General features: G+C 63.3%; 2 protein-coding genes across 2 annotated transcripts in view; both read left to right on the top strand.

Moving 5' to 3' along the window:
* The window catches only part of INTS3 (integrator complex subunit 3), a 37,806-nt gene extending 20,112 nt beyond the window's left edge, over positions 1-17,694 (top strand). Inside the window, exons 11-30 of the mRNA XM_084303437.1 lie at positions 13-100; positions 628-707; positions 2,628-2,719; positions 3,553-3,659; positions 4,448-4,567; positions 5,930-6,059; positions 6,981-7,035; positions 7,930-8,033; positions 8,565-8,609; positions 8,982-9,101; positions 9,217-9,370; positions 10,931-10,999; positions 12,280-12,355; positions 13,639-13,752; positions 13,859-13,907; positions 14,667-14,834; positions 16,369-16,469; positions 16,674-16,746; positions 16,821-16,977; positions 17,064-17,694. Of these exons, the coding sequence (XP_084159563.1) occupies positions 13-100; positions 628-707; positions 2,628-2,719; positions 3,553-3,659; positions 4,448-4,567; positions 5,930-6,059; positions 6,981-7,035; positions 7,930-8,033; positions 8,565-8,609; positions 8,982-9,101; positions 9,217-9,370; positions 10,931-10,999; positions 12,280-12,355; positions 13,639-13,752; positions 13,859-13,907; positions 14,667-14,834; positions 16,369-16,469; positions 16,674-16,746; positions 16,821-16,977; positions 17,064-17,141 (1,980 nt within the window). The 3' untranslated portion in view covers positions 17,142-17,694. The remainder of the gene's footprint in view (positions 1-12; positions 101-627; positions 708-2,627; positions 2,720-3,552; positions 3,660-4,447; positions 4,568-5,929; positions 6,060-6,980; positions 7,036-7,929; positions 8,034-8,564; positions 8,610-8,981; positions 9,102-9,216; positions 9,371-10,930; positions 11,000-12,279; positions 12,356-13,638; positions 13,753-13,858; positions 13,908-14,666; positions 14,835-16,368; positions 16,470-16,673; positions 16,747-16,820; positions 16,978-17,063) is intronic.
* Positions 17,695-18,530: 836 nt separating this feature from the next.
* Positions 18,531-23,387, top strand: SLC27A3 (solute carrier family 27 member 3; the record flags this gene model as incomplete). The annotated part of the gene is made up of 10 exons (XM_084303126.1): positions 18,531-19,035; positions 20,295-20,504; positions 20,599-20,757; positions 20,841-20,965; positions 21,049-21,243; positions 21,338-21,428; positions 21,537-21,735; positions 21,857-21,954; positions 22,046-22,176; positions 22,261-23,387. 10 exons carry the CDS (start codon positions 18,531-18,533, stop codon positions 22,435-22,437), a joined length of 1,890 nt encoding a protein of 629 aa, XP_084159252.1. The 3' UTR covers positions 22,438-23,387.
* Positions 23,388-24,232: the final 845 nt, after the last annotated feature.

Raw genomic sequence — 24,232 nt, 5'->3', positions numbered from 1 at the left:
TTCCTTCTGTAGTCCAACGTTGCTGCTTCGAATGCCAAACTGGCCCTATTCTATGACTGGCTCTTCTTCAACCCCGAGAAGGACAGCATCATGAATATAGGTACCTGGGAGCCCATCTCTGAATGGGGTCAAAGAAGGGGTTAACGGCTTCCGGAGCTGGTGGAGCCAGTGGGATCTGGTGGGGAAAGCCCAGCAGATTATCTCCAAAGAGCATCAGTTTCCTCCCCTGCCCTGAGCACCCGGGGTCTGGCAGCTTGCAGGGGAGCTGCTCTGTTGGAGCCCCTTTTAATTGTGGCTTTTGCCACGTGGCAGCAGCAAGCCCCTTCCCCGAGGTCCGTGGCCAGCCCCAGCGTGTCGCTCCCTGCGTGCCTGGCTGCAGGGCTGTCCCCAGGCTTGGGGCATGGGAGTGGGGACTGGCAGAGCCCTGCTGCTGCCCGCAGGGAACCTGCTTTGTGCCTGCTGCTTAAAGCCCAGATGTTATTTAGGAGCTGGATGAGGGCAGGGGTGCAGAGGAGCCAAAAGAAGGGGGTTCCCTCTGCGCTGGGGGGGGGCAGCAGGGTGGGGGAGAGAGGAGGGTGTTGGTATTTTTGGGCTCTCAGCACAGTGTGCCCTGCTCTCTCCTTCCAGAGCCTGCCATTCTCGTGATGCACCACTCCATGAAGCCTCACCCTGCCATCACCGCCACGCTGCTGGATTTCATGTGCCGGGTGAGCCCCAACCCTCGCTCCCAGGGGAGTTCCCTGGCTTGCCAAATGAGTTGCGTGACCAGGGTTGAGTGGTGGTGGCTTTGAGAGCAGGGTCCACGTGGTCCCTCTGCCACCAGTGGGACAGGGACTCCTGTCCAGCGTGAAGAGAGGATGGTGAGGAGGAAGGGAGCCCCGCGGGCCATCTCCCCGCTGCCTAAACCACCCAGCTGAGCAGAAGTCACGCTCCAAAGAGAGCTGAGAGAGCTGGTCACTGTGCCAGCCCCTGGGGCTTGGTTTAGCCTCATCTGCTTGCTCCTGGCGCACGGGAGTGGAAGTGTGCTGGGCAGGAGCTGCTCCCTTAGGGATTGCAGCCGTGCTCTCCTCTGAGCCATCCCCGCTGCCCATTGCTGGTGCCCGAATGCATTGGGGTAGGTCGGTGCCTTCCCTCCTGTGCTGAAACTGGCTGGCTGCACAGCCTGCTCCCCATGAGCTGCCCCTCAGTCTGTGCTGGACAGTCCCACAGGGCAGGCACAAGCAAGGCAGATGTCTTCACCCCCCAGGGAGTTCCTGGCGCAAAGGCCACTGCACCCTGCAGTGAGGGCATTTCAGAAATCCCTAAAGCCAGCGATAATTGAGCTGCAAAACAGTGTCATCTCACTTCAGAGAAACAAACAAACAAAAAAAGCTGTTCCCCCCTTCCTTTTTTTTTTCTTTTCCTGCATTCCTCAGTGCATCATCTGGTTTTGCACTGTGCCTCTCGATTGCGAAACAGCCGATGGAGCAGCTCCGAATCTGCCGGCAGCCCGAGAGAGCCCTTTTAACCTCCCCTTACCTATGCTAAATTACGGAGGGATTTTTCCCCGACTGGTCTGCCAGGACCATAGTCAGGCACGCTGCTGTGGAGGCTCAGCTAAACGATTTGCCTCTTCAAACCAGCCACCAGGGGCTTCTGTGAGTCCGTGTGGTCTCTTGGTAAATCCAGGGCTGTTTCTGGAGCGCTGAGCCCCGGGCCCATGTGTCATCCATTAATGGGAATGCCACTGTGGGAACCCTTCTAAGACTTCCCATCTCTGCACATAAACCCTTCCAGAAGGATGAGCATTAGGAGGAAAAAGGCTTCTGAATTGTTCCCTTTGGTACCTAATGAAGTGCTTGGCCCAGCGAGGTCCCCTGGGGGTAAACAGAATCTGTTTGCCACGTCCCCCAGTCAGACCCAACACCTCCCTTTCAAAGCAAGGCCCTGCTTGGGCAGCAGCTACAGAGCTGCCTGTGCCCCTCAGCGCTGGGGGCAGCGGTGCCAAGAGGGCTGCTTCCAGTAATTTGGTCCCGGGGAGGGCTGATGGAGTTCTTGGAAGCGGGGTCTTTCTGTGACATGAGCGCTGGAGGAGCTGCTCGTTGCATCACTTTTCCTCCCTCGCGCACAGCGCCGCTCGCTGCGCTCCCATCCCGGGGCTGCCCGCGGCCAAAAGCAACTGCTGCCTTCTGGCAGAGGATCTGGGTGGAAGGTTCCCGGGATGACCCAGATTGCAGGGAGGAGTTGTCTTCCTCTCGCCAGAAGCAAAGGACTGCGTGTGGATGGGGCTGAATGTTGCTTGGGGTGTCTGTCTCCTGTTCACCCTGCGCCTGCAGTGCTCGCTGCTGTTTGGAGCATGGCTCTGGCAAGTCCTGGAGCCTCTCAACTGCCCGGGTGCTGCCTCGGGAGATTTCTCATCCCTGGGGGATGTGCAGGCTGGTCCTGTGGGGTAAGGAACCAGAGGTATGGGGTGGTCCTCCCTCTGTGCTCCATCCCCGAGATGCTGCACTCACGGAGCTCTCCTGCTGCCCCTCTTGGTCAAGAGCAGCAGGGGTTTGGCCCAAGAGTTTGTGCCACGGACCTTGGCTGGTCCCGGCTGTGTCGGGGAAGGGCTGGTGGCACTGACGTGGTCTTTCTCTTGCTTTCAGATCATTCCCAACTTCTACCCCCCGCTGGAGGCTCACGTGCGGCAAGGCGTGTTCAACTCCCTCACCCACATCGTGGAGAAGCGAGTCCTGGCGTAAGGCAGCCCTGAATTTTGCTGCATCCAGAGAGCTGCTGTGCAGCAGCCTTCCAGGGCCCCGCTCTCACCAGCCTAGTCAAAATGAATCCCAGTCCCTGCAGGAGGCATTCGTATTGCATACAAGCCGTGGAATAAGCCTTAGCTTTGTCTTTGCTGTGCTGGGGCTTGTCCTGAGAGCAGTCCCTTGAGCCGAGGGGTTGGGGCAGTTAGGAATGCTGCAGCCACTCAGCCTTCCTGGTCACCGAGCTGAGCAGCCTTGCTGGTGGTGCTCCAGCCTGCAGATAACTGCAGCAGCCACGTTCCCATCCTGGTGAGGCCTCTTCTCCCCTTCCCGTGCGCCTGTTGGTGACACGGGTCTTGGTGGTGGCAAAGCGAGGGCCTCCCTGGCTGCTGTGCAGGAGGGAAGGTGGCACCGTGCAGGCTGTGGTGTGTGGGACGAGTCAGAGCCCAGACAGAAGGGAGGAAATCCTCGGGCACGTGCAGCGGGGAGCAGCTCGGCACGGCCCAGATGAAGGCTCGTCCCTGGCTCATTGCGCTCTGGAAGTGTTTGGGGCTCGTTCCCCTCAGCATCCAGAGGGGCAGGGTTGGGGCAGGAGGCTTTGCAGAGCCCAGCACAGCTTTTGGGGCTGGTAGCAAGCTGCCAAATGAAGCTGTGGAAGGAGGGTGGCCCTTGGGGGACTGCCAGGAACTGGGGAAGGGAAGGGCTTTAAGGACCGTGCAGTGGCTGGAGGGTCTGGCAGGTCTTGCTTTGGGTTTCCAGCACTGTAGGGAAGCGGGGGCTGCATCCCAGCTGTTTCTCACCCCATTCCCTTCCTACCCCCCCAACACAGCCACTTGGCCCCTCTCTTCGACAACCCCAAGCTGGACAAGGAGCTGCGAGCCATGCTGAGGGAGAAATTCCCAGAGTTCTGCAGTTCGCCCTCGCCCCCCATCGAAGGTAGGGAGCGGGCGGGTGGCAGGGGGAGGCTGCAGCAGGGCTTCCCCCAGCGGTCCCGCAGTGGGAGCTGCCTCCAAGAGGTCAGAGTCAGGCACCAGGGAGATGATGAGAGCTCTGGGTGCCTGCGTTTTTGGGTGGCTGTGAGCTCCCCTCATCCCAGCCCCGTGGCATGGTAAAGCCGCTCGCTCCCTGTTTCTCACTCTGTTCCATGGGGGGTGCTTAGCCTTTCGTCTCTGTAGGCTAATTGATTAACCTTAATGAGGTTAAACAAAGAGCAAGCATTTCCAACCTGAATTTACCAGAAGAGTGCTGCTGCTCGGCCATATCCGCTGAAGGGCTGTGCCTGGGAGCCTGTCCTTGCCGTTGCACCAGCTGAATTGGCAGAAGGAACCCATCCCAGCAGCAAATCCTGCTGCCCCGAGCCCCACGGCCTCGCGGAGCTCCCCGAGCTGTGGCTTTGCTCAGGGCCTTGGGCTCTGCTGCTGGCTGGGGCGAGGGATGGAGCAGGAAGGGAGCTGGGCAGCTCGCATGGAGAATGCCCTGGTGCTGCCGCGCTTTGCCCTGAGTGGGGATGGTGAAATGGAGTCACGGGGAGTCCTGTGCCCCAGCGTGAGTTTTCCAGGGCCTGTCACTCGCCCAGGATCTCTCTTCCCCTGTGCAGAGCACTCAGCTGTAGCCAGAGCCTGGTTGTGGTGACTCATGAGCAGAGCTTGTCCTGCCCCGGGGCTGTGCCAGGAGCCGCCGTAACCTCGCTTCTGCTCTCACCCCTTTTGCATTTGTTCCCTCAGTCAAAATTGAGGAACCCGTTTCCATGGAGATGGACAATCACATGTCAGACAAAGATGACAGTTGCTATGACAACGCCGAGGCCGCCTTTAGTGACGATGAAGAGGACTTGAACAGCAAAGGTGAGGGGTGCAGCCAGCCGGGCACCGATGCTCCCAGCACCTTGGTGTCGGGGCAGTGGCAGCCAGCGCTCCGCCACAGGTCCCCCTCGTGTTGGGAGGTCCCCCAGCTGCAAGCACAGTCCCTCAAAGCCCCTCTCCATGAGCAGCAGGGATCACTGCACTCCAGGCAGACCCAGTTTTCAACACGCAGGCTTCCATCTGCAGGAGATGCTCAGCCCGATGCTCTCCTGCTGCCTGGCTCTCTGAGGCTGCTGCAGCTCCGCGCTCAAAGGGAGAGGCCGTGGGGCCTCGTCGCCTTGTGTGGCGATTCCCCGGAGCTTCACACCTCCGAACGCAGCGCTTTCCTTGCCCTGCGTCCTCTCTGGATGTCTGACTAGTCGCGAGCCCTGCTGCACTGCGTGGCTGGGAATCCCTGTGGCAGATGCTGTGCCGGATGGTTTGTTTGGGAACAGGGTGTCTCTGTTCTCAGGCAGCTGCTAATGAGGCTCAGGCCTTTAATTGCTCAGTCACACGGTTTTCATTACACTCACTGGAGGCCTCTGCGAGTCCCTCTCGAAGCCATGGGGCTGACAAAGTCTGCACGAGGCCAGAATCCCCTCTGCTAGCTCTCTGGAGCTGGAAGCATCTCAAGCTCTTCCTGGCCCTGGTGGTAGGACTCCCCTGGGCCTCCTGCTGTGCTGGAGGGCTACCCCTGCGGTGGGGAGGGGCCGCAGGCCCAGGATGGGGGGAGGACTGTGCTGGGGCAGTCCAATAGTCCCGACAGTGCCGCGATGGCTGCCTGGGGCCCTGGAAGAGGCACAGGCTCAGAAGCAACACACAGAGGAGAGGATTTTTGCAAATGGGGTTGGCCGCCTTGTCCCATCCTGTGGTCAGAGCTTCCCCGAGGGCACTTCCCTGCTGACCCTGGCACTTCTGGACTCTGCTGCAGTTCATTTTTTATGCCTGAAGTGAGGCTGGAGGATGAGGGAACGTCATGTGGGAAAACAGTTGGGAAGCAGTTGGGGTGCCTCGGTGCTGGAATCCTGACAGCGAGCGTTTGTGCCTCGGGTGGAGGGAGCCCCGTGAGCGAGCTGTGTGTGAGCACGTTGGGGCACAGGCAAAGCATCACTTCTGGAAGTTTCACTGAGTGGGGGACACAGCTCTGAGCACCCCCGTGTTCGGATCCCATCCTGTCCTCCTGACTGTGACCCCGACACATCTCCCAAGGATGAAGGCGAGGCCAGGGGCTGGGTCACACACCAGGGCACCGAATGCCCCAGCAGCCCCACGCGACTCCTGCTGCTAGGACAGATTGCCTCGATGCCTATCAGATGCAGCTGCTTGGGAAAACGGGCAATTTCCAGCCTTACTTCTTTGTTGCAGGGAAAAAGAGGGAGTTCAGGTTTCATCCGATCAAAGAAACCATTGTGGAGGAGCCCGTTGATATCACGCCGTTCCTGGACCAGCTGGATGAGTCACTGAAGGATAAGGTTCTGCAGCTGCAGAAGGGAAGGTTGGTGCTGGGTCACGTTTCACGCTGGTGTCTTTGGGGCAGTGCCACATAAGACCTTAGAGCCCTGCTATTCAGTGCTGCTTGCTCCAAGAGCCCTTCTCAAAGCTGATGCCCTCCTGTGGCTTTGTCTCCCTGTAGCCCCCAGAGGTCTCTGCACAGCTTCTGCAGGAAAAGCCCAGCTGGTTTTGCACAGTGCTGGCTAAAGAGCCTTGCAATCTGTCCTCAGAGCAGGCTCAGGCTGGGACACCCCAGCGATGCTCCCACTTGCAGTGCACCCACTTGCTCACCCCAGCAATTTCCTGGGGGCTACAGCGTTTCTCTGAGTCGGGGGCAGGAAGGCAAAAGGCTTTGAGCTTCATCCTTCCCTGCTGCTGGACTGCCGAGGGGAAGCTGTGCAGGCCTTTGGGGCTCCTGCTGCTTGGGGCTGTCAGTGCCTCTCTGCATGGGGCACGCTCTCGATGCAGAGATGTACCTGTTCCTCTGCCTGCATGTTCCCCATCGCCGCTGTTGATTTGCAGTGACCTTGGAATTAACTCCATCTAAAAACGGCTAAAAAAGCTATTGTTTTTCAGACCTTGGCATAGTGGGCTGATTTAACGTAATTTATGGCTTTATGGCTTTAAGTGCATTTAATCTGATGCTTTTAGTCATTTAATTTGTTTGTCTTGCTGCAGACAACCTCGGGCACTTTTGTAAGTAGGTGCCGCAGCAGTGCAGCGCGTTCTCCCAGGGCTGGGTCTCTGCAGTCTGTGCTTCGGAGCCGTGCCTTCCTCTAAGCCTGGCACCAGCGCAAAGCAGGGCCACCCCCACTCTCAGGTCCTGGGGGCTCCCGAGCAGAGCCAGCTCAGCACAAAGCCCCCTTGTCCCTGCTCTCGGTATCTTCCTTTGTAACTTGGATTTCCTCTTGTTTTTGTGCTCCAGCGATACGGAAGCTCAGTGTGAGGTCATGCAGGAAATCGTGGATCAAGTCCTGGAGGTAACAGCACGGACCCGGAGCAGTGCTGCTGTCTAGCTGTAAAATGAGAGCAGCTGGAGTGGCACGGGCCAGGCAGCTCCAAGCCCGCCTGGTTCTGCCCCACGAGCTTTGTCTGAACATGGGACACAAGCCTGAGGACACTCAAATCAGAAATGAGCTCCAGAGTCCACCGGGCAGCTTCACCCGTGGCTGTTAAACACAGCCCCAAGCTGCAGCGTGCTGGGAGGCTCTTAGGGAAGCTCACACCGTGCAGTTTCCTTATAACCCATGGCTGAATGTCCCCAGTAGCCCCTGTCAGGCAGGGCGCTGGGTGCTCACGCTGTGACCCCACACAGCTGCGGAGCTGCTGGGGGCTTCTGCAGGCGCCGTGCAGCCGGGGTGCTCCCTTTTGGTGCTCCAGGGCGGCTGCAGCAAGGCCAGCCCAGCAGATCTGCTGTGGATGTTTTCCAGCAGCTCAGTGCCTGCAGGGAGGTCGCATCCCCTCCCTCTCATCAGCTGCCTGCAGAGTCAAGTGGCCTCTCAGCACAGCTCCTCCCGTGAGAGCGTGGGGACGGGGCTGGACGGGGCACGAATCCTCAGCACCAAGTGCCCCTGGTCCCTGCTAGCCCTGTGCAGTGAGAGCTGAGCTCGGTGAATCACCGTCCATCAGAGGACGAGTGGACCCCAGTGGTTGTGGAGTGCTTCAGAGCTAGACGTCAGCTCGGGGCTCGTCATGCTGGTGACCAGCTCTGGCATCTCCCGGTGCTGCAAAATAGCAGCAAAATGTCTCCCGAGCAGCTTGGGTGGCGTTCCCAGCAGCTCTGCTGCGTCCCTTCCAGCTGGACCTGTGCTGGGCAGGCAGGCTTTGAGCTTCTGCTTTCCCTTCTCATTTCTTCCCTCCTTTCTCTCCACCAGGAGGACTTTGACTCCGAGCAGTTATCGGTGCTCGCATCCTGCCTCCAGGAGCTATTTAAGGCTCACTTCCGTGGTGAGGTTTTGCCAGAAGAAATCACAGAGGAGTAAGGATTTATTTTCCTGTCTCATCCTTTCACACTGGGACTCGGGCTTTTCCTAGTAACGCTTCCACCATTTCTGGAAGGCTGTGCTGAACCCAGCAGCTTGCCCTGTGAAGCAATCCAGGGTTCACCAGCGGTCAGCATGGAGCTGCTCAGCAGTTATATCCCAGGCTCCAAAGAAACCATCAGCGACCTGCTGCCCCAGGTCCTCGTGTCAGAGCTCCATTTAGGGGATGCTCGGGTGGCTCCTGGCATGCAGGGTACAAAATAATCCACCTGCCTCTGCTGTGCTGGCATACACCAGCGCCATGCACCCTTCCTCCTTGATTTTATTGTCATGGGTTTGAACTGAGAGGTTTGGGGTTCTGGTATCAGGACCATTCCTGTCTCCCCATCAGCTAGGGCTAAGCCTTGATGGCCTGAGGACTGCAGCAAGCAGTGCACGGCGCTTTTTTCTTGCTATTTTCATACTGATTTACCCCAGACCAGAGGCTGAGTGCCTGCTGAGCTCTGATCATTGCGTTTGTCCCGCAGGTCTCTGGAGGAATCGGTGGGGAAGCCACTCTACCTAATATTTAGGTATGTTTGTTCGGAGCTAGTTCAGACTCTTGTTTGCTTCCTGACCACCACCGCGGGTGAACCCCCTGGGTCTCATTCTGCCAAGACCCCACACCAGCCCCAGCACCCCCCAAGATACCACAACCAGAAGAGTTTATTCCTTCCTTCTGCCTACGCAGCGTTTTGTGGGGTAGAAACACTTAAACCACAGGAAAATCCCAGCTCATCTGGCCGTTTGGGGAAGCTGGGGGGATCCCTGGCGTCTCTCCCCCATACCTGAAATCAGCGGGTGGCCAGGACCTGGGGCTGGGTTCCCTGCGAGCGGCCGGTCCTCGGCAGCAGAGAGCTCTCGTGCAGCATCCTGTGTAACGCAGCCATTCTCTGCTCCCCAAGGAACCTCTGCCAGATGCAGGAGGATAACAGCGGCTTCTCGCTGCTGCTGGATCTCCTGTCCGAGCTCTATCAGAAGCAGCCCAAGATCGGCTACCACCTCCTGTACTATTTAAAAGCCAGGTAGGTCAGAGAGGGTTGGAGGGAAGCACCCGAGCCACGACGTGGCTCGCACGGCCTCCCAGAGCCAGCTCGGTGCTGGGGGGCTCCCCCCTCACCCCAGCACGTCTCCTTCTAGCAAAGCTGCAGCAGGGAAGATGAACCTGTACGAGTCCTTCGCTCAGGCCACGCAGCTGGGGGACCTGCACACGTGTCTGATGATGGACATGAAGGCCTGCCAGGAGGATGACGTGCGGCTGCTCTGCTACCTCACCCCCTCCATCTACACAGAGGTGAGGACCCCGCAAGCACCAGGAGCACCACGGGGGCAGAGGCAGGCTGCTGGGGCCAGGCTGGTTTGCTTCTGAGGTTCAGGCTTGTTACGCTGCAGCAACAGGGCAGACAAACCTAAAAAAAGCTCCTTTGGGCTGAGCCCAGCCCAGCCTCCATCCACCCCCAGCCCAGCGTGGCGGGGACCAGCGGGCTGCCGTCATCCTGCTTCCTCATGGCCCCATTAGAGCCTCGTGCTGTCTGCGTGGTGACGTGCTGACCTTGCTGGCCCGGCTGCATCTCGTGTTTGGCTCCGAGCACAGCATTTTCTGTGCTCCCTGGCTGCAGTTTTGCTCTCCCTCCTCTGGAGAGCGGCAGGTTGCAGGCTCTGCGCAGACGCCTCATCCCCGAGTCCGGAGGAGAAGCAGCGCTCAGAGCGAGTTCTGCTGCCTGCTCCAAACCCCTGGGTTCAATGAAACGTTTTATTGCTTTCAGCACTCGGTGCTGAGCCGGAGCCAGCTGGACTCGCTGCAGCAGTCGAGAGCAGGGCGCGCTTGGAACGGGGTCGCAGCTCAGTCCCAATTCTCACAGCCCAGCCGGGTCTTGGACAGAGCTGCTGCTGCCTCCCCGCTGCCAGGATGCTGGCGGGGCTGCAAGGCTGCAGCCTTCTTGTGCGGTGGTGGCAGGGCAGAGGCTGCAGCCAACAAGTGTCCAGCCACTGCCTGGCTGCTGGGAGCAGCACTGGGGGTGGGAGGGAGGAGGGAGGCAGGCTAACATCACGCACTCGGGCTCATCGCAGGGGTCACGGTGCTGCCTGTACTTTCTCATTCCCTGGGAGGAATGAGCTGGCCCCTCTCCTCCCTCCTTTCTGGCTGGTTCAGCAGGAACATCTGCTGGGCCTTCAGGCTGTCCAGCCCCGTTCCTCATGAGCGCTCCTGAGGGCTTCTGTGGGGCAGGGAGCACGGCAGCAGCCCGGGAGAGGGAGGAAAACCTGCACACGAGCAGGTCTCGCCCCGCGGTGCGTGCCCCAGAGGGATCCTGGCGTAGCACAGCAGCACGATCCCCCTGGTGCTTCGAGCACTGGCTTTAACGCCCTCACCCCAAAACGGGGTCAGGCTGCTGCCCCCATGGGTGCAGTGACCGGCACGAGCCCGGCAGGACGTCCCGAGAGCAGCCCGTCTGAACAGCCCGATCCCGACTGCGCAGCGGGAGCTCACCGCCGCCAACTTCCCTGGCCTTTTGCCCCGCCTGCTGATTTTCTGATTTGCTTGCAGCTCTGCGTAACGCACGAGAGGGCCTGGGACAGCCAGCGAGGATGTGGAAAAATGGGGAATTTGTAACCGTTATGCTCTGGCTGACTTCTGGCAGCCAAAATTGAAGCAGCCTCGCTCCTCGCGCTGCCCTGGTCAGCGCCGGCTGCATCCCACAGACGTGCTGGGCTCTGGCTCTGGCACGAGGAGGGATGCGCGCATCGAAGCAGGCGCTGAGGAGGAGCCTTGCTGCAGCTCTGGGAATAGGAGAGCTCAGCTGGCGTCTCCCTCCAGCCCTCTCCTGAGCCCTGCCTTGCTTTTGCACCCTTGCAGTTCCCAGATGAGACCCTGCGAAGCGGCGAGCTGCTCAACATGATCGTGGCCGTCATAGACTCGGCGCAGGTAAGGCAGGACCTGAGCTGGGGCTGGGGGCAGCACGTTCCCCGTGTGGCAGTGCTCGCCTCTGCTCCCAGGGGGGTTAAACCCCAAATGGCCCGGCCTTGGAGGGTGTGGGACAGTGGGGTCTGCTCGCTAAGTCCTTCATGCTCCCATTCTGGCTCTGGGATGCCCACGATGGCCGGTGCTGCTCCGGGAGCTTGGCCGGGAGGTGCTTGGTGCAGCTGGGGAGGTGCCGTGCCCTGATGGGTGCAGGAGGATGCAGGGAGCCCATCCCTGCCGTGCTGCGAGCCCAGCAGGGCTTGGATCATGCCCAGCTCCCCATCCCGGTGGGAGACCCCTCTGAGTGGAGAGCCAAGCCCTCGTTAGACCCTGCTGGAAGGAGCCTCTCCCCACGGGCACGCCGAGCTGCCACAAGCAACCCAAAAATAGCCCCAGCGAAAGCTGGGGGCAGGGAGGTGGGCACCGGCAAGAATGCTGTGCTGCGTGTTTCTGCTGTCTAGGCTCGTCTGGAGCGTGATCTGCTGATAACCCCGTAACTCGCCCTATTTATACACCATTCCTGGCCAGCCGCGCTTTTCCCAGCTGTGCCGGAGCCAGAACGCCTCGCCAGCAAGTTTTGCTTGGCGGGCCGGGGCTGGAGCTGGGCGCAGGAAAGGTTTGGGCCGCGCTGCCCTGACCCCCCCAGCCCAGCCCTGCTCTTGCTCCTCCGCTCCTGGGCTCCGCCGCGCTCTGCAGGCAAAGGTTTTGTGTTTCCCAGCAGAGGCCCGTAGCGTTTCCTCTCCCCTCCCTTCTCCGATTCCTTCTCTCCTTCCTGTTATTCTTCAGCTGTTTCCCCGTGATGCTCTGGCTGCGTGGCCTCCTCACCCAGCCCACGGGGGCCCCACAAACCTGCTGCCACGAGGGGAGCGCTGGGGGCACACAAAGCGGGTCCCCGCTGCTGGCAGGGCTGTGCCAGGAGGGGGACAGCAAGCCCTGGCCCAGCCCGTGGGGATCTGCTGCCCGTCCTGCGCCCCCAGCCCGGGCGTTGATGCGTGATTAACCTCTCATTACTTCCCCAGTCCCTCACAGCAGCTGCTTCTCCTTGGTGCTTCCTAAACCGGCCCTGATTTAGGAGCCACCTGCAGCATGCAGGAGTTTGGGGCTCTGCTGGATCCCTGCTCCCGCTGGGATGATGCTGGAGGACTGATAACACCTTGGCTTGCTCTCCAGGCCCGGTTGTTCCCATGTGAGAGGGCTCCTGTGAGCCTGAGCATCCCGCTAACCCCCTTTGCTCTGCCGCCCAGTTGCAGGAGCTGGTGTGCCACGTGATGATGGGGAACCTCGTCATGTTTCGGAAAGACTCGGTGCTGAACATCCTCAGTGAGTAGCCCCCGGGGCAGGCACCAGGGCAGGGGGGAAACTGGGACCTGGGCATCCCCAAAACTTCCTGTCCCCACTGGGCTTTGCAGAGAGAGCCCAAGAGGGCCAGTCCCTGCAAAACCTTTGCTATGGCTTTGCCCTTTCTGCAACCAAGAGTGGTTCTTGCTGGCCCTGTTACGCCGAGGTCTGGATTTCCTCATGGTGTTATTGCCACTGCTTAAAGGATCACTGCCCTAAACCCGATTGTGAGATTGAGCCGCGCGATCCAAGCTGTGAGCTCTAATGGGTTTTACCGAGCTGGCTGCGTGACAGCTTTAGGAGCCCTGGCTCTTTGCAGTGCCAGGCAAAGCCTAATCCGGGGCTCTGCAGCCCGCCTGGGCCGAGAGAAAGCAGAGAGGAGAGCCCCGAAATCCCCCCCGGCCACACAGCCTCACCCCCTGCTCCCAGCTGCTGGCTCTCTGGGGCTGTGACCGCATCCTGCTCGGTCCTGCAGCATCGCAGTGTGACAGCATCGTGCCCACGACGTCTCCCGAGCAGCGTTCCTTGCCTTTCCCCCCGGCCCACCGGTGGGTGACCCAGTTCCTCTTGTTTTTTAATTGCCCTTTGGCAGCCTCGGAAGCGTTGTGCTGCTACCTCCACCAGGCTGCCTACAGCAGAGATGCCCCTCAAAGCCTCCAGCCAGTGCCATGCTGTGCCTGCGTGTGCCCCGTGGCCCCCCGGTCCCTGCCAGCCACAACCAAGGCACTCCGGGCTGGGGCAGTCCCACACAGGAGGCAGCAAACACCCCGAGAGATCCCCCGGTGCCTCGATCCGACAGCTGCCCAGATCCAGCTTTGCTGTTACACAAGCTGCGAGCAGCAGACTAAGCCCATTAATTACAGAGCCTCGTTAATTCTCTTCCTCTGAGCCCTGAGCAGCTGCGGTAGTGACTCTGCCATCCTGCTGCCCGTGCCTCAGCTGGCAGAGCTGCTGCTGGTGCCAACTGCGGGGTTCTTGGGACCTGAGCGTCCGTGGCACGGTGCTGGTGGTGCAGCTGCCCCAGCACAGCACAAATCCTGCTCTCCCCAGTACACCCGCTGGGATTTCACCCCAAGGAGTGCCCTGCCCTCCTCAGTGCCCTGCTCTGGGCTGGAGGAATGGGGGTAACGTGTCCGGGACACAGCGATGTCCCTGGAGGACCTCACAGAGGGGCCAGCAGAGCTGTGTGGGGTGGCTCTGGCAGGTCCCAGTCCTTCCTCCGAGCACCCTGCAGCTCCCCTTCACCTCCCTGCGCTTGCCCCTAGTTCAAAGCCTGGACTGGGAGACCTTCGAGCAGTACTGCACCTGGCAGCTCTTCCTGGCACACAGCATCCCCCTGGAGACCATCATCCCCATCCTGCAGCACCTCAAGTACAAAGGTGAGCCACCCCCCGGGGCGGGCGAGGCGCGGCGCTGGGTCACCGTGGCCCCGCGCCGCAGTGCTGAGGATGTGCGGTGCTGAGGATGTGTGTGCTTCCCTTGCAGAGCACCCTGAGGCGTTGTCCTGCCTGCTGCTGCAGCTGAGGCGAGAGAAGTAAGTGCTGCTGCGTGCTCAGAGCTGATCTGCGGAGCCTCTGGGGGCAGAAAGCTGGCAGGGCTGCCCCCCAGCAAGCTGGGGGCTTAACCGAGCAGCGTTGGTGTGATGGGGACAAGGAGATGCCACCCCCTCCTTGCAACAGCAAAGGGGAAAAGCCCTTCTTGCTGGCACTGAGGGGTTCCCAGCTCCCTCTTGGGAGAGCCCACATGCAAGTCCTCGCCCTGGATCCTCTCAGGGACAGAGCAGGGTGCCACGTGTGGCCCTGTGGTGGCGGCTTTCCAAAGGCTGCAGCTCCCTGCTGCGAGGGTGAGCTCGCAGCCTGCTGAGCCCCAGCGCTGTTTGCCTGCCACCCTGCGTGCCCTGCAGCCCAATACTTGACAAGGGACAGGCTGTCACCTGCCTCTCGGGGGGGCCACGTCCTGCCACTCAGAGCGGAGAGCACTTGATTTGTTTTCATTGATGCAGTGCGTGGGGCTGGGTCATCTACTCCCAGCTCCAGACTGTGTGTGTGAAACACCAGTGATGGCAGAGGCGAGCTCCAGCCTCGCACACGCAGCAGCACCGCGTGGTTTCCCATGGGGAACAAGGAGCCAGGGCCAGGAGCTCGCTGCCGGCTGCTCTTGGGAGGGTCCTTTAGCAGCAGCCTCAGGGTGCCACTGGCCTCCCCTGGGACCTGGGACCCAGGACAGAGGTGCCAAGGCTGGAGCCGAGGGCACCCACCCGGCCTCTTCCTTCCCCCTCCCCATTTCGCCGCAGGCCCAGCGAGGAGATGGTGAAGATGGTGCTGAGCCGGCCGTGCCACCCCGACGACCAGTTCACCACGAGCATCCTGCGGCACTGGTGCATCAAACACGACGACCTGCTGGCCGAGCACATCAAGTCGCTGCTCATCAAGAACAACAGCCTGCCGCGGAAACGCCAAAGGTGAGGGCAGCAGCAGGGGGCTCTGCGGGGCCAGGATGCCGAGGGGTCCTGCAGGACATCACCCAGGCACGCCAGCCCACCCCCCTTTGGGCCAGGGCGGTGCCGCTGCCCACCCACACGCAGGCAGAGCCCTGAGTGAGCTGCTCTGCTCCCGAGCTGACATCCCACCAGGAAGACCCTTTTGTTGTGAGTCTGTTCCCCGAGTTGTTTGGGGGAAGAGCTTCCATTTCAGCTGTTGGTGCGTGCGGTGCCAAGCCGCAGCTCTCCCATGCTGCGTCCGCGGCCTCCCCTCAGCCCCGCTGTGCCCGCCTGCCAAGCAGCGTGATGTTTCTGGAGCATTTTTGGGTGCAGATCTCCCAGATGTGGCCGACCAGGCGTGCTTGGTCTCTCCTGGGACACTGCAGCCGTTGGGGTGGCCGGGGTCACAGAGCCTTTTGGCACAGGGGGGATGGAGGAGGCAGCCGGGCGAAGCTGGAGCCCGCAGGACCTCACTCTCCTCCGCTCTGCTCCCCAGGCGCTTTCCCAGCCTTTCATCCAGCCTCAAAAGCAAACACCAAACCCAGAGGCAGCCTCTCCCGCGGGCACAGCCCGCACGGTGCCCGGCAGCGGCCACCAGCACCTGCTGCTCCCTTCACTGCTCCGTGCCCCTCCGCAGCAGCGTGCGCACCACCGGCCGTGCCGCAGCCCCTCGGTGCCGGGGTCTCCTCCTGCAGCCCCCCGGTGCTGGTGCTCAGCGGGCTGCCAGGCCGGGACCGGGCAGCCTTTTGCTGGAGTAGGAAGGACACCTAGTGTCCTGGGGAAGCAGAGCAGCACCGCGAGGGCTGCGTGTCCCCAAGGACTGCTGGCAGCCGGCACCAGGACAGCGTCCGTCCCGCTGGCACCGCGGGGTCCCCCACATCTCCTGCGAGGCTGCTGGGGAAGTCAGCTCGTCCGTCGGTTCCCTTCTCCTCCTCCCCGTTAATTAGCTGTCCTCTGCAGTGGAACAACGCGGCTCTTTTCCCAGCATTTCTGTTCCAGGATCCAGGCTGAAGCCAGGTCTAATCCCTGCTAATTAACCAGCAGCCAGCTGAGGCTGGTAACGCCCGGTGCTGGCACCACACCGTGTCCTGGGGCTGCACACAGGGCGCTCAGTGCTCCGCAGAGCCCCCGGGGAGGAGGTGGCGAGCACCCTGAGCAGGATTCATCCCCTTACTCCCAGAGCAGACAGGCTGCAGGATCCCTCATGTGCTGGGGCAGGAGAGCACTGCACTGCTCTGCACCCGCAGGGTCAGGGCAGAATCACCCCTGTTATGGGTGCCGGTCCCCACACCCCATGCCTTGAAGGACAGCCCTGTTCGCTCTGCCAGCACCATGCCCTGCATCTCCTTGGGGATTTGGGGGTTCTCGGTCTTCCCTCAAGCACTGCACCAGCTCAAACAGCTCCTGCAGCCCGGCTTGGGGGGACAGAGCAGGGATGGGGTTGGGGTGTGCAGGAGGAGCGGGTCCCTGGCTCCTGCGCCCCCCAGGACCAACTGCGCTCCCGCTCTGCCCCCAGCCTGCGCAGTTCCAGCAGCAAACTGGCCCAGCTCACCCTGGAGCAGATCCTGGAGCACCTGGACAACCTCCGCCTCAACCTGACCAACACCAAACAGAACTGTAGGTACCGCCGCCCGTCCCCATCGCCTCGGGGCACGTGCAGATCCCAGATGGGGACTGGGATGCTCCAGGATGCCGAGACCCCCCCCCACTTGGCTCACAAAACCCTCAGCACCCACCTGGGGAGCCGAAAACCTGCCCTGGGGGGTTGATCCGGCTCCTGCTGTCAGGTCCCTGACTCCCCTTTTTCTGTTTCCTTGACAGTTTTCAGCCAAACCCCCATCCTGCAGGCCCTGCAGCACGTCCAGGCCAGCTGCGACGAAGCCCACAAGATGAAGTAAGTCGGCGGCGCCCGTCCCGGTGCCCACGCCTGCCCTGGCAGTGCCTGACCCTGTCCCCGCTTCCTTCCAGGTTCAGCGACCTCTTCTCCCTGGCCGAGGAGTATGAAGACTCCTCCACCAAACCCCCAAAGAGCCGCCGAAAAGCCACCCTCTCCAGCCCCCGCAGCCGCAAGAACGCCGCCCAGCCGGCCAACAACGAGGAGGAATCGGCCTCCAGCAGCGCCTCCGTAAGTGGGGGGTCGGGGGGGGGCCGCATCTGCCAGGGACCCTTCCCATGGTCGTGACCACCACTTCCTCCTCTCCCCCCGCACAGGAGGAAGAAGACACCAAGCCCAAACCCACCAAAAGGAAAAGAAAAGGCTCCTCGGCCGTGGGCTCGGACAGTGACTGAGGGCACAGCCCCGCGGCCGCTCTCGGACAAAAAGCCATCGCCAGGACGGAAAGCAGAGCGTGCGGCCCCTCGCCCGCTCTCTCCGCATCCCCTCCGCCAGCCTCGGAGCCCCTGGGGACGGGGGGGCCCCCCCGGCCCCCACCGCGGGCGCTGTGCTTCCACGCCAACCCTCCTCACTCGACTTCGGTAACGGCGGTGGCCGGGGCTGGAGCGCGTCGCCCCCAGACCGCAGGACCTGGCCCCGACCCCTGCCTGGCTCGAGCAGCGGATGGGGGTCCCCAAGGAGGGGCCGCAGCGGGGCCGAGCCCCCCCCCTGCCCTAGCAGGGGCCTCGGGGCAGGCAGCCCCCGGCTGTCCATCCCCAGCCTCCTATTTTCATATAAAAAATGTAAATAAAGGGTGCGAACCAGCTGCCTGCGCCGGGATGCTTCGGGGAGGGGGACGGAGGGGCTGAGGGCGCAGGGGCGCTTCCCCCCCCCGGGGCACGGAGCTGCTGGGGGGGGGGCTCGGCTCCGTGGTGCCACCCAGGCTGGAGCTCATCGCCAGCACGAGGGGGGGGGGCCGCTTTCCATTTTCACCCCCAGAGCTATTAGCGATTTTTAAGTGTTTTTAAAAAAAAAATAAAAAATAAAAACTCTTCCACTGTTTTGTACCCGGCGCCCCCGCTTTGTGCCGCGGCTCCTGGAGGGCTCTGTGGTGCTGAGCCCCCCCCCGGACCCCATCCCATGGCAGCAGCCCCCCCCCCCAGTGCAAGGGGGCTGCGGTGCTGCTGCCCCCCCAGCCCCTGAGCCACGGGGGTGGGAAGGGGCCAGGAGCAGAAGGGGGAGGCTGGGGGGGGATTGGGGTGAAATGGGGGGGCTGCGGCTGTGGGGGGGGGCATGGGGAGGGGGACAGATGGAATGGGGGGGGCGTGGGGAGGAGGATGAGGAGAAGGGTGATGCGATGGGGGGGCTGTGGGGAAGGGCACAGGGATGAAATGGGGGGGCTGGGGCCGTGGGGGGGGGACGGGGGTGGAAGGGGGGGGGCGTGGGGAGGATGTTGGGGACGTGGGGGGGCTGTGGAATGGGGGGGGGGGGGATTGGGGAAGGGCACAGGGGTGGAATGGGGGGGTTGGGGCCGTGGTGGGGGGCACGGGGCTGGAATGGGGGGGGCGTGGGGAGGAGGAGGAGGGCACGGCGGGGGGAAGAAGGCCAGGGACGAAATGGGGAGGGGGCAAGCAGGATGGGGGGGTTGGACCGGGCTGGGGGGGGGCGTTCCACGGCGGGGCCAGCCCCGGGGCGGGGGCGGGGGCGGGGGCGGCTCCTCCCGGGGGCGGCCCCTGCCGGGGCTGTCGGTGGCGGCGGAGGGGGCGGGTGAGGGTGGGGGGGGGGGGGGTCCGGGGGTCGCGGCCATGGCGCTGGTGGCGCTGCTGCTGGCGGGGCTGGCGGCGCTGGCGCTGCTGCAGCGGCTGCTGTGGCCGCGGCTCTGGGCGGACGCCGCCTTCGTGGCGCGGGCGGCTCGGTGCCGGCGGCGGGCGGTGGCGGCGGCTGGGGGGGGTCCGGGGGGGTCCGGCGGGGGCAGCCTCGCGGCTCGGTTCCTGCGGGCGGCGCGGGCGGCCCCGTCCCGGCCGTTCCTGCGGGCGGCGGCCGGGCCCGTGCCCTACGGGCGGGCGGCGGCGGCGGTGGCGCGGGTGGCGAACGCGCTGCGGGGGCGGCCGCTGGCGGGGGGCGGCGGGGAGCTGGGGCCCGGCGTGGCCGTGGGGCTGCTGGCGGGGAACGAGCCCGGCTTCGTCTGGGGTTGGCTCGGGCTGGCGGCGCTGGGGGCCCGGGCCGCCTTCCTGGGCACGGCGCTGCGCCCCAAGGCGCTCCGACACTGCCTGCGCGCCTGCGGGGCCAGGGCGCTGCTGGTGGCGCACGGTGAGGAGCTGGGGGGGGGGCAACGGGGGCTGCTGGGGGGGCACCGGGATGCTGGGGGGACCGAGGGGGGGGCGCTGGGATGCTGGGAGGACTCGGGGGGGACAGCGGGGAGCAGGGGGTCGGGGGGAGAAAGGGATGGGGGCTCCAGGGGGCCAGGGGATGGGCACTGGGGTATGGGAGTACTGGGGTGGGGGGGCTGGGGGCACCGGGTAATGGGGCACCGGGATACTGGGAGTACTGGGGATGGGGGGACTGGGGGCACCAAGGGATGGGGGCACTGGGGACACCGGGTAATGGGGCACTGGGATACTGGGAGTACTGGGGATGGGAGCGCCAGGGGGACCGGGGGCACCAAGGGATGGTGGCACTGGGGGGACCAGACAATGGGGCACTGGGATACTGGGAGTACTGGGGATTGGGGGGATCCAAGGGATGGGGGCACTGGGAGCACCTGGGTACCAGAGCTAAGGGCACCAGGGGTACCTATGGGATGGGAGCACCAGGAGGCTGGGAGTACTGGGAGAAGGGGCACCAAGAGGTGGGGGCATCCAGGGTACCAAGAGGACTGGGGGAACCAGGATACTGGGATTACTGGGGGAGGGAGCACCAGGGGTACTGGGATACTGAGGTACCAGAGTGGCACCAGGATACCAGAGATAAAGGCAGTGGGGGTGTTTAGGAGATGGGGACACTGGGAGTACTGGGATGGAGGTATAGGGGGTTCCAGGGATGGGGGTACCAAGGGGACATACTGGGGTACCAGGGGCATGGTGGGTGGGGGCACTGGGATCCCAGGGGTACCGACAAGGCCACTGAGGCAGCAGAGGGATGAGGGGTGCCAGGGTACCGGGGGCACCAGGGGTTGGGGTACTGGAGGTACCTGGGTACCTTGGGGGTACTGGTGATGGGGCCATGGTGGGGGCAGTGGTACCGAGCCCAGGATGGCCACCTGGGATGGGGTGGGACACAGGGCGGTGCTGGGGGGGTCACTGGGGTGTCTCCAGCATGGGGGCGATGCGAGGTCAGGGAGCTGGGGGTGCCCAGGAGGGTCCCAGCCACGTGCCCCATCCCCTTGCCCCATGGCAAAACCAGGGCTTGGGGTGCCCTGGCTGGGAGGGGGGAGGTCCCCAAAGGCTGATGCCACCCACAGGTGTGGGTCCCCAGCTTCTGCCCCACCAGGACAGGCTTGGGGGTGTGTGGGGGGGACTGGAGCCATGCCCAGGGCCTGCCCCCACCCCATCCCACGCCCCCCTCCCCAGACCTGTTTCCCATGGTGGAGCCGATCCTGCCCAGCCTGCAGGAGGACGGCATCGTGGTGTGGGTGCTGGGCGCGGGGCCGTACCCCCCCGGCGTGGTGGCCCTGCAGGAGCTGCTGGATGAGGCCTCGGAGGAGCTGGAGCCCGAGGACGTGTGGCAGCCGGAGGACATGAATGACACCTGCCTCTACATCTTCACCTCGGGCACCACTGGTGGGGACGGCACTGACAGGACGGGGACACCGCAGGGAACAGGGCCCGGGGCGCAGGGGGGGCTCAGCAGCATCCTCCCCCCTTTCCCCACCAGGTCTCCCCAAGGCTGCCCGCATCTCCCACCTCAAGTCCATCATGTGCCTGAGCTTCTACGAGCTGGTGGGCGCCTCCAGCCGCGACGTGGTGTACCTGGCACTGCCGCTCTACCACATGGCCGGGTCGCTGCTGGGCATCGTCGGCTGCATCGGCATCGGTGGGTGAGCGGCGCTGGGGGCCCCCGGGTGGCATCTGGAGGGGGGGGAGACAAGGGGGGGCTGATTCCTCCTCTTCGTGCAGGGGCCACATGCGTGCTGAAGGAGAAGTTCTCGGCCAGCCAGTTCTGGGACGATTGCCGCGCCGAGGGCGTCACCGTCTTCCAGTACATCGGGGAGCTCTGCCGCTACCTGGTCAACCAGCCCCAGGTCTGGGGGGGACCTGGGGGGGGGAGGCAGGACCAGGAGGGGTTCCGGAGCCCCCCCCCCAGTGCTGACCCTGCCTCCTGCAGCGCCCTGGGGAGCGGCAGCACGGGCTGCGGCTGGCGGTGGGCAGCGGGCTGCGCCCCGATGTCTGGCGGCGCTTCCTGGAGCGCTTCGGGGCCATCCGCATCGTGGAGACCTACGGGCTGACCGAGGGCAACGTCACCCTCTTCAACTACACCGGCACGCCGGGGGCCGTGGGGCGCAGCAGCTTCATCTATAAGGTGCTGGGGTCATTGGGGGGACAGGGACGGGGGCTGGGATGGGGAATTCCTCGTCCCCGTCCCCGTCCCAGCATCCTGACACTGCACTCCCCAGCTCTTCTCGCCCTTCGAGATCGTGCGCTACGACGTGGCCGAGGGAGCCCCGGTGCGGGACAAGGCTGGGCGCTGCATCCGTGTGGGGACGGGTGAGTCGGGGGGCCGGGGACGGAGCTGGGGGTCCCAGGGAATTTGGGTGTCCCAGGGAGGGTGGGGGTCCCAGGGCCATCCCCCTCACACAGCCCCCGTCTCCGCAGGCGAGACGGGGCTGCTGATCGCCCCGGTGACCCCGCGGACCCCTTTCCTGGGCTACGCCGGCAGCCAGGAGCTGTCAGAGCAGAAGCTGCTGCGCGGGGTCTTCGCCGAGGGCGACACCTACTTCAGCACTGGCGACCTGGTGGAGCAGGATGCGGCCCAGTTCGTCCGCTTCCGCGACCGCACCGGCGACACGTACAGGTGGTGCTGAGCGCGCGGCCCCCACCCCCTCTCCGCCCCACGGGGACCCTGCAACCCCCCCTCAGAGCATCCCCCCCATCACGCTGGGGTGCTCAGCCCCCTTCCAACCCCCCCTCCCCAGGTGGAAAGGTGAGAACGTGGCCACCACGGAGGTGGCCGAAGCCCTGGCGGCCCACGAGGCGCTGCAAGAAGTCACCGTCTACGGTGTCAGCGTGCCAGGTAGCGCTGCCCCCCAAAGCCACCCCGCTGCCCACCCCCACCCCACCCCATCGCCCAGCGGTGCCCCCCAGCTCTGCCCCTCGCCCCCCAGGCCACGAGGGTCGTGCTGGGATGGCGGCGCTGGTGCTGCGCCCCGGCTGCCGGCTGGACGGTGCCGGGCTCTACCAGCACGTAGCCGAGCTGCTGCCCCCATACGCCCAACCCCGCTTCCTCAGGCTGCAGGTAATGGGGTGGGGGGGGACACGGGGACAAGGCGGGGACAGCGGGGAGGGGAGGGGGCCCAGCACCTCCGTGTCACCGCGCCAGGAGTGCCTGGAGATGACGGCGACCTTCAAGCAGCAGAAGGTGCGCCTGGCACAGGAGGGCTTCGACCCGGCGCGCGTCCCCGACCCCCTGTTCCTGCTGGACGAGGCCGCCCGGGCCTACGTGCCCCTCGGCCCCGCGCTCTGGGAGGACATCGTGGCCGGCCGCGTGCGCCTCTAGGCCGGTCCCGGTGCCCCGAGGGGCTGGGGGGTCCAGCAGGGGGTGGCCCACGGCGCAGTGGGGCTGTCCTGAAGTGCCCACGTCCGTCCTGCGGGCCCTAGGTCCGTCCTGCGGTCCTCATGTCTGTCCTGCAGCCCCTATGTTCATCCTACAGGTCCTATGTCTGTCCCACAGCCCTCACATCCATCCTACAGCCCCCATGTCCATCCTACAGCCCCCATGTCCATCCTACAGCCCCTACGTCCATCCTACAAGCCCCATGTCTATCCTACAGGCCCTATGTCCGTCCTACAGGCCCCGTGTCCATCCTACAGGCCCCATGTCTGTCCTGTGGGTGTCACACCCATCCTACAGGCCCCACGTCCGTCTTACAGCCCCCACGTCTGTCCTACAAGCCCCATGTCCATCCTACAGGCCCTATGTCCGTCCTACAGGCCCCATCTCTGTCCAACAGGCCCCATGTTCATCCTACAAGACCCATCTCCATCCCATGGCCCTCACATCCATCCTACAGCCCCCACGTCTGTCCTACAAGCCCCATGTCTGTCCTGCAGTCCTCACACCCATCCTACAGGCCCCATGTCCATCCTGTGGTCCCTAGGTCCATCCTGCAGTCCTCATGTCTGTCCTGCAGCCCCCACGCCCATCCTACAGTCCCCATGTCCGTTCTGCGGCCCTCACCTCCGTCCTGCAGCCCCCACATCCATCCTACAGGCCCCACATCCATCCTGCAGTCCTCATGTCCATCCTACAGGCCCCATGTCCATCCCACAGCCCCCACGTCCATCCCACAGCCCTCACCTCCATCCTACAGCCTCCATGTCCATCCCGTGGCCCTCACATCCATCCTGGGGTCCCCACATCTGTCCTGGGGTCCCCCTGTCCGTCCTACCAGCCCCAGCCCCCCCCAGACCTCCCTGTGTCCCCCCCCATGGGGCTCCTGCCCCAGCCACCAGTGCCTTCCCCCTCCTCGGGGCCCTTTCTACGTAAAATTCTCCCATTTCGGGTTGTTTTTTTGGCAAATAAAGACTTTTTGTAGCAAACCTCGCCGCCACATCTGTCACCCCCATCCCACCCCGCGCTGGGCGGGGGGCACCCATGGGAGGGCACCAAGGCCAACACTGACGCTTGGCCTCAATTCGGGGGGTTTTGCCCCCAAAAAAAGGCCGGCTGGGCCACGCGCCCACCTCCCACAGCCCCAATGCACCACAGCAGCCGCATCCAAAGTTATAAATCATTCCTTTCTTTATTAAACATAGCTTGCAAGTGATAAATATTACAAAGTTTTTTTTTTAATTTTTTTAATTTTTTAACTCCTTTCTCCAAAAATTAGCTTATTATTTGTAACCAGTCACTGCGGAACCAGTTGGCAGTATTCAAACGGCTTTTTGCTTTTTTTTTTTTTTTTTTTCCTTTTTCAACCAGATTTTTCAAACACAATGCAGAAAAAAAAAAGAAAAAAGAAAATGGGGGGGGGGGAGGCTGGGGGGGGGGGGCGGGGGGCGCATTAAATTGTGCAGTTTCACACCTCCTGCTCAGCTGCCACCCCTCTTTTTTTTTGGGGGGGGGGTCTCTCATGGCTGCCCCCCCCCCCATGCTCACACAGGGGTGACCCTGGTGCCCCCCCCCCCCAAAAGGTGACAGAGCTGGGTGGGGGGGGCAGCGGTTTGGGAACCATGGGGGAGGCAATTTGGGGGTGTGGGGGTGGGCAGGGACCCCCCCAGTGCCCCAAATGAGCAATGGGAGCTGGGGGGGAGGGGGGCTGCAGGGAGGGGGGGCTGCTGGAGGTTGGGGG

The sequence above is a fragment of the Netta rufina genome (genome assembly GCF_964035555.1).
Source record: "Netta rufina genome assembly, chromosome: 29".
Taxonomy (NCBI): domain Eukaryota; kingdom Metazoa; phylum Chordata; class Aves; order Anseriformes; family Anatidae; genus Netta; species Netta rufina.
Note: the sequence above shows the minus strand (reverse complement) of the source record. Positions and strands in the feature narration are given on the sequence as shown.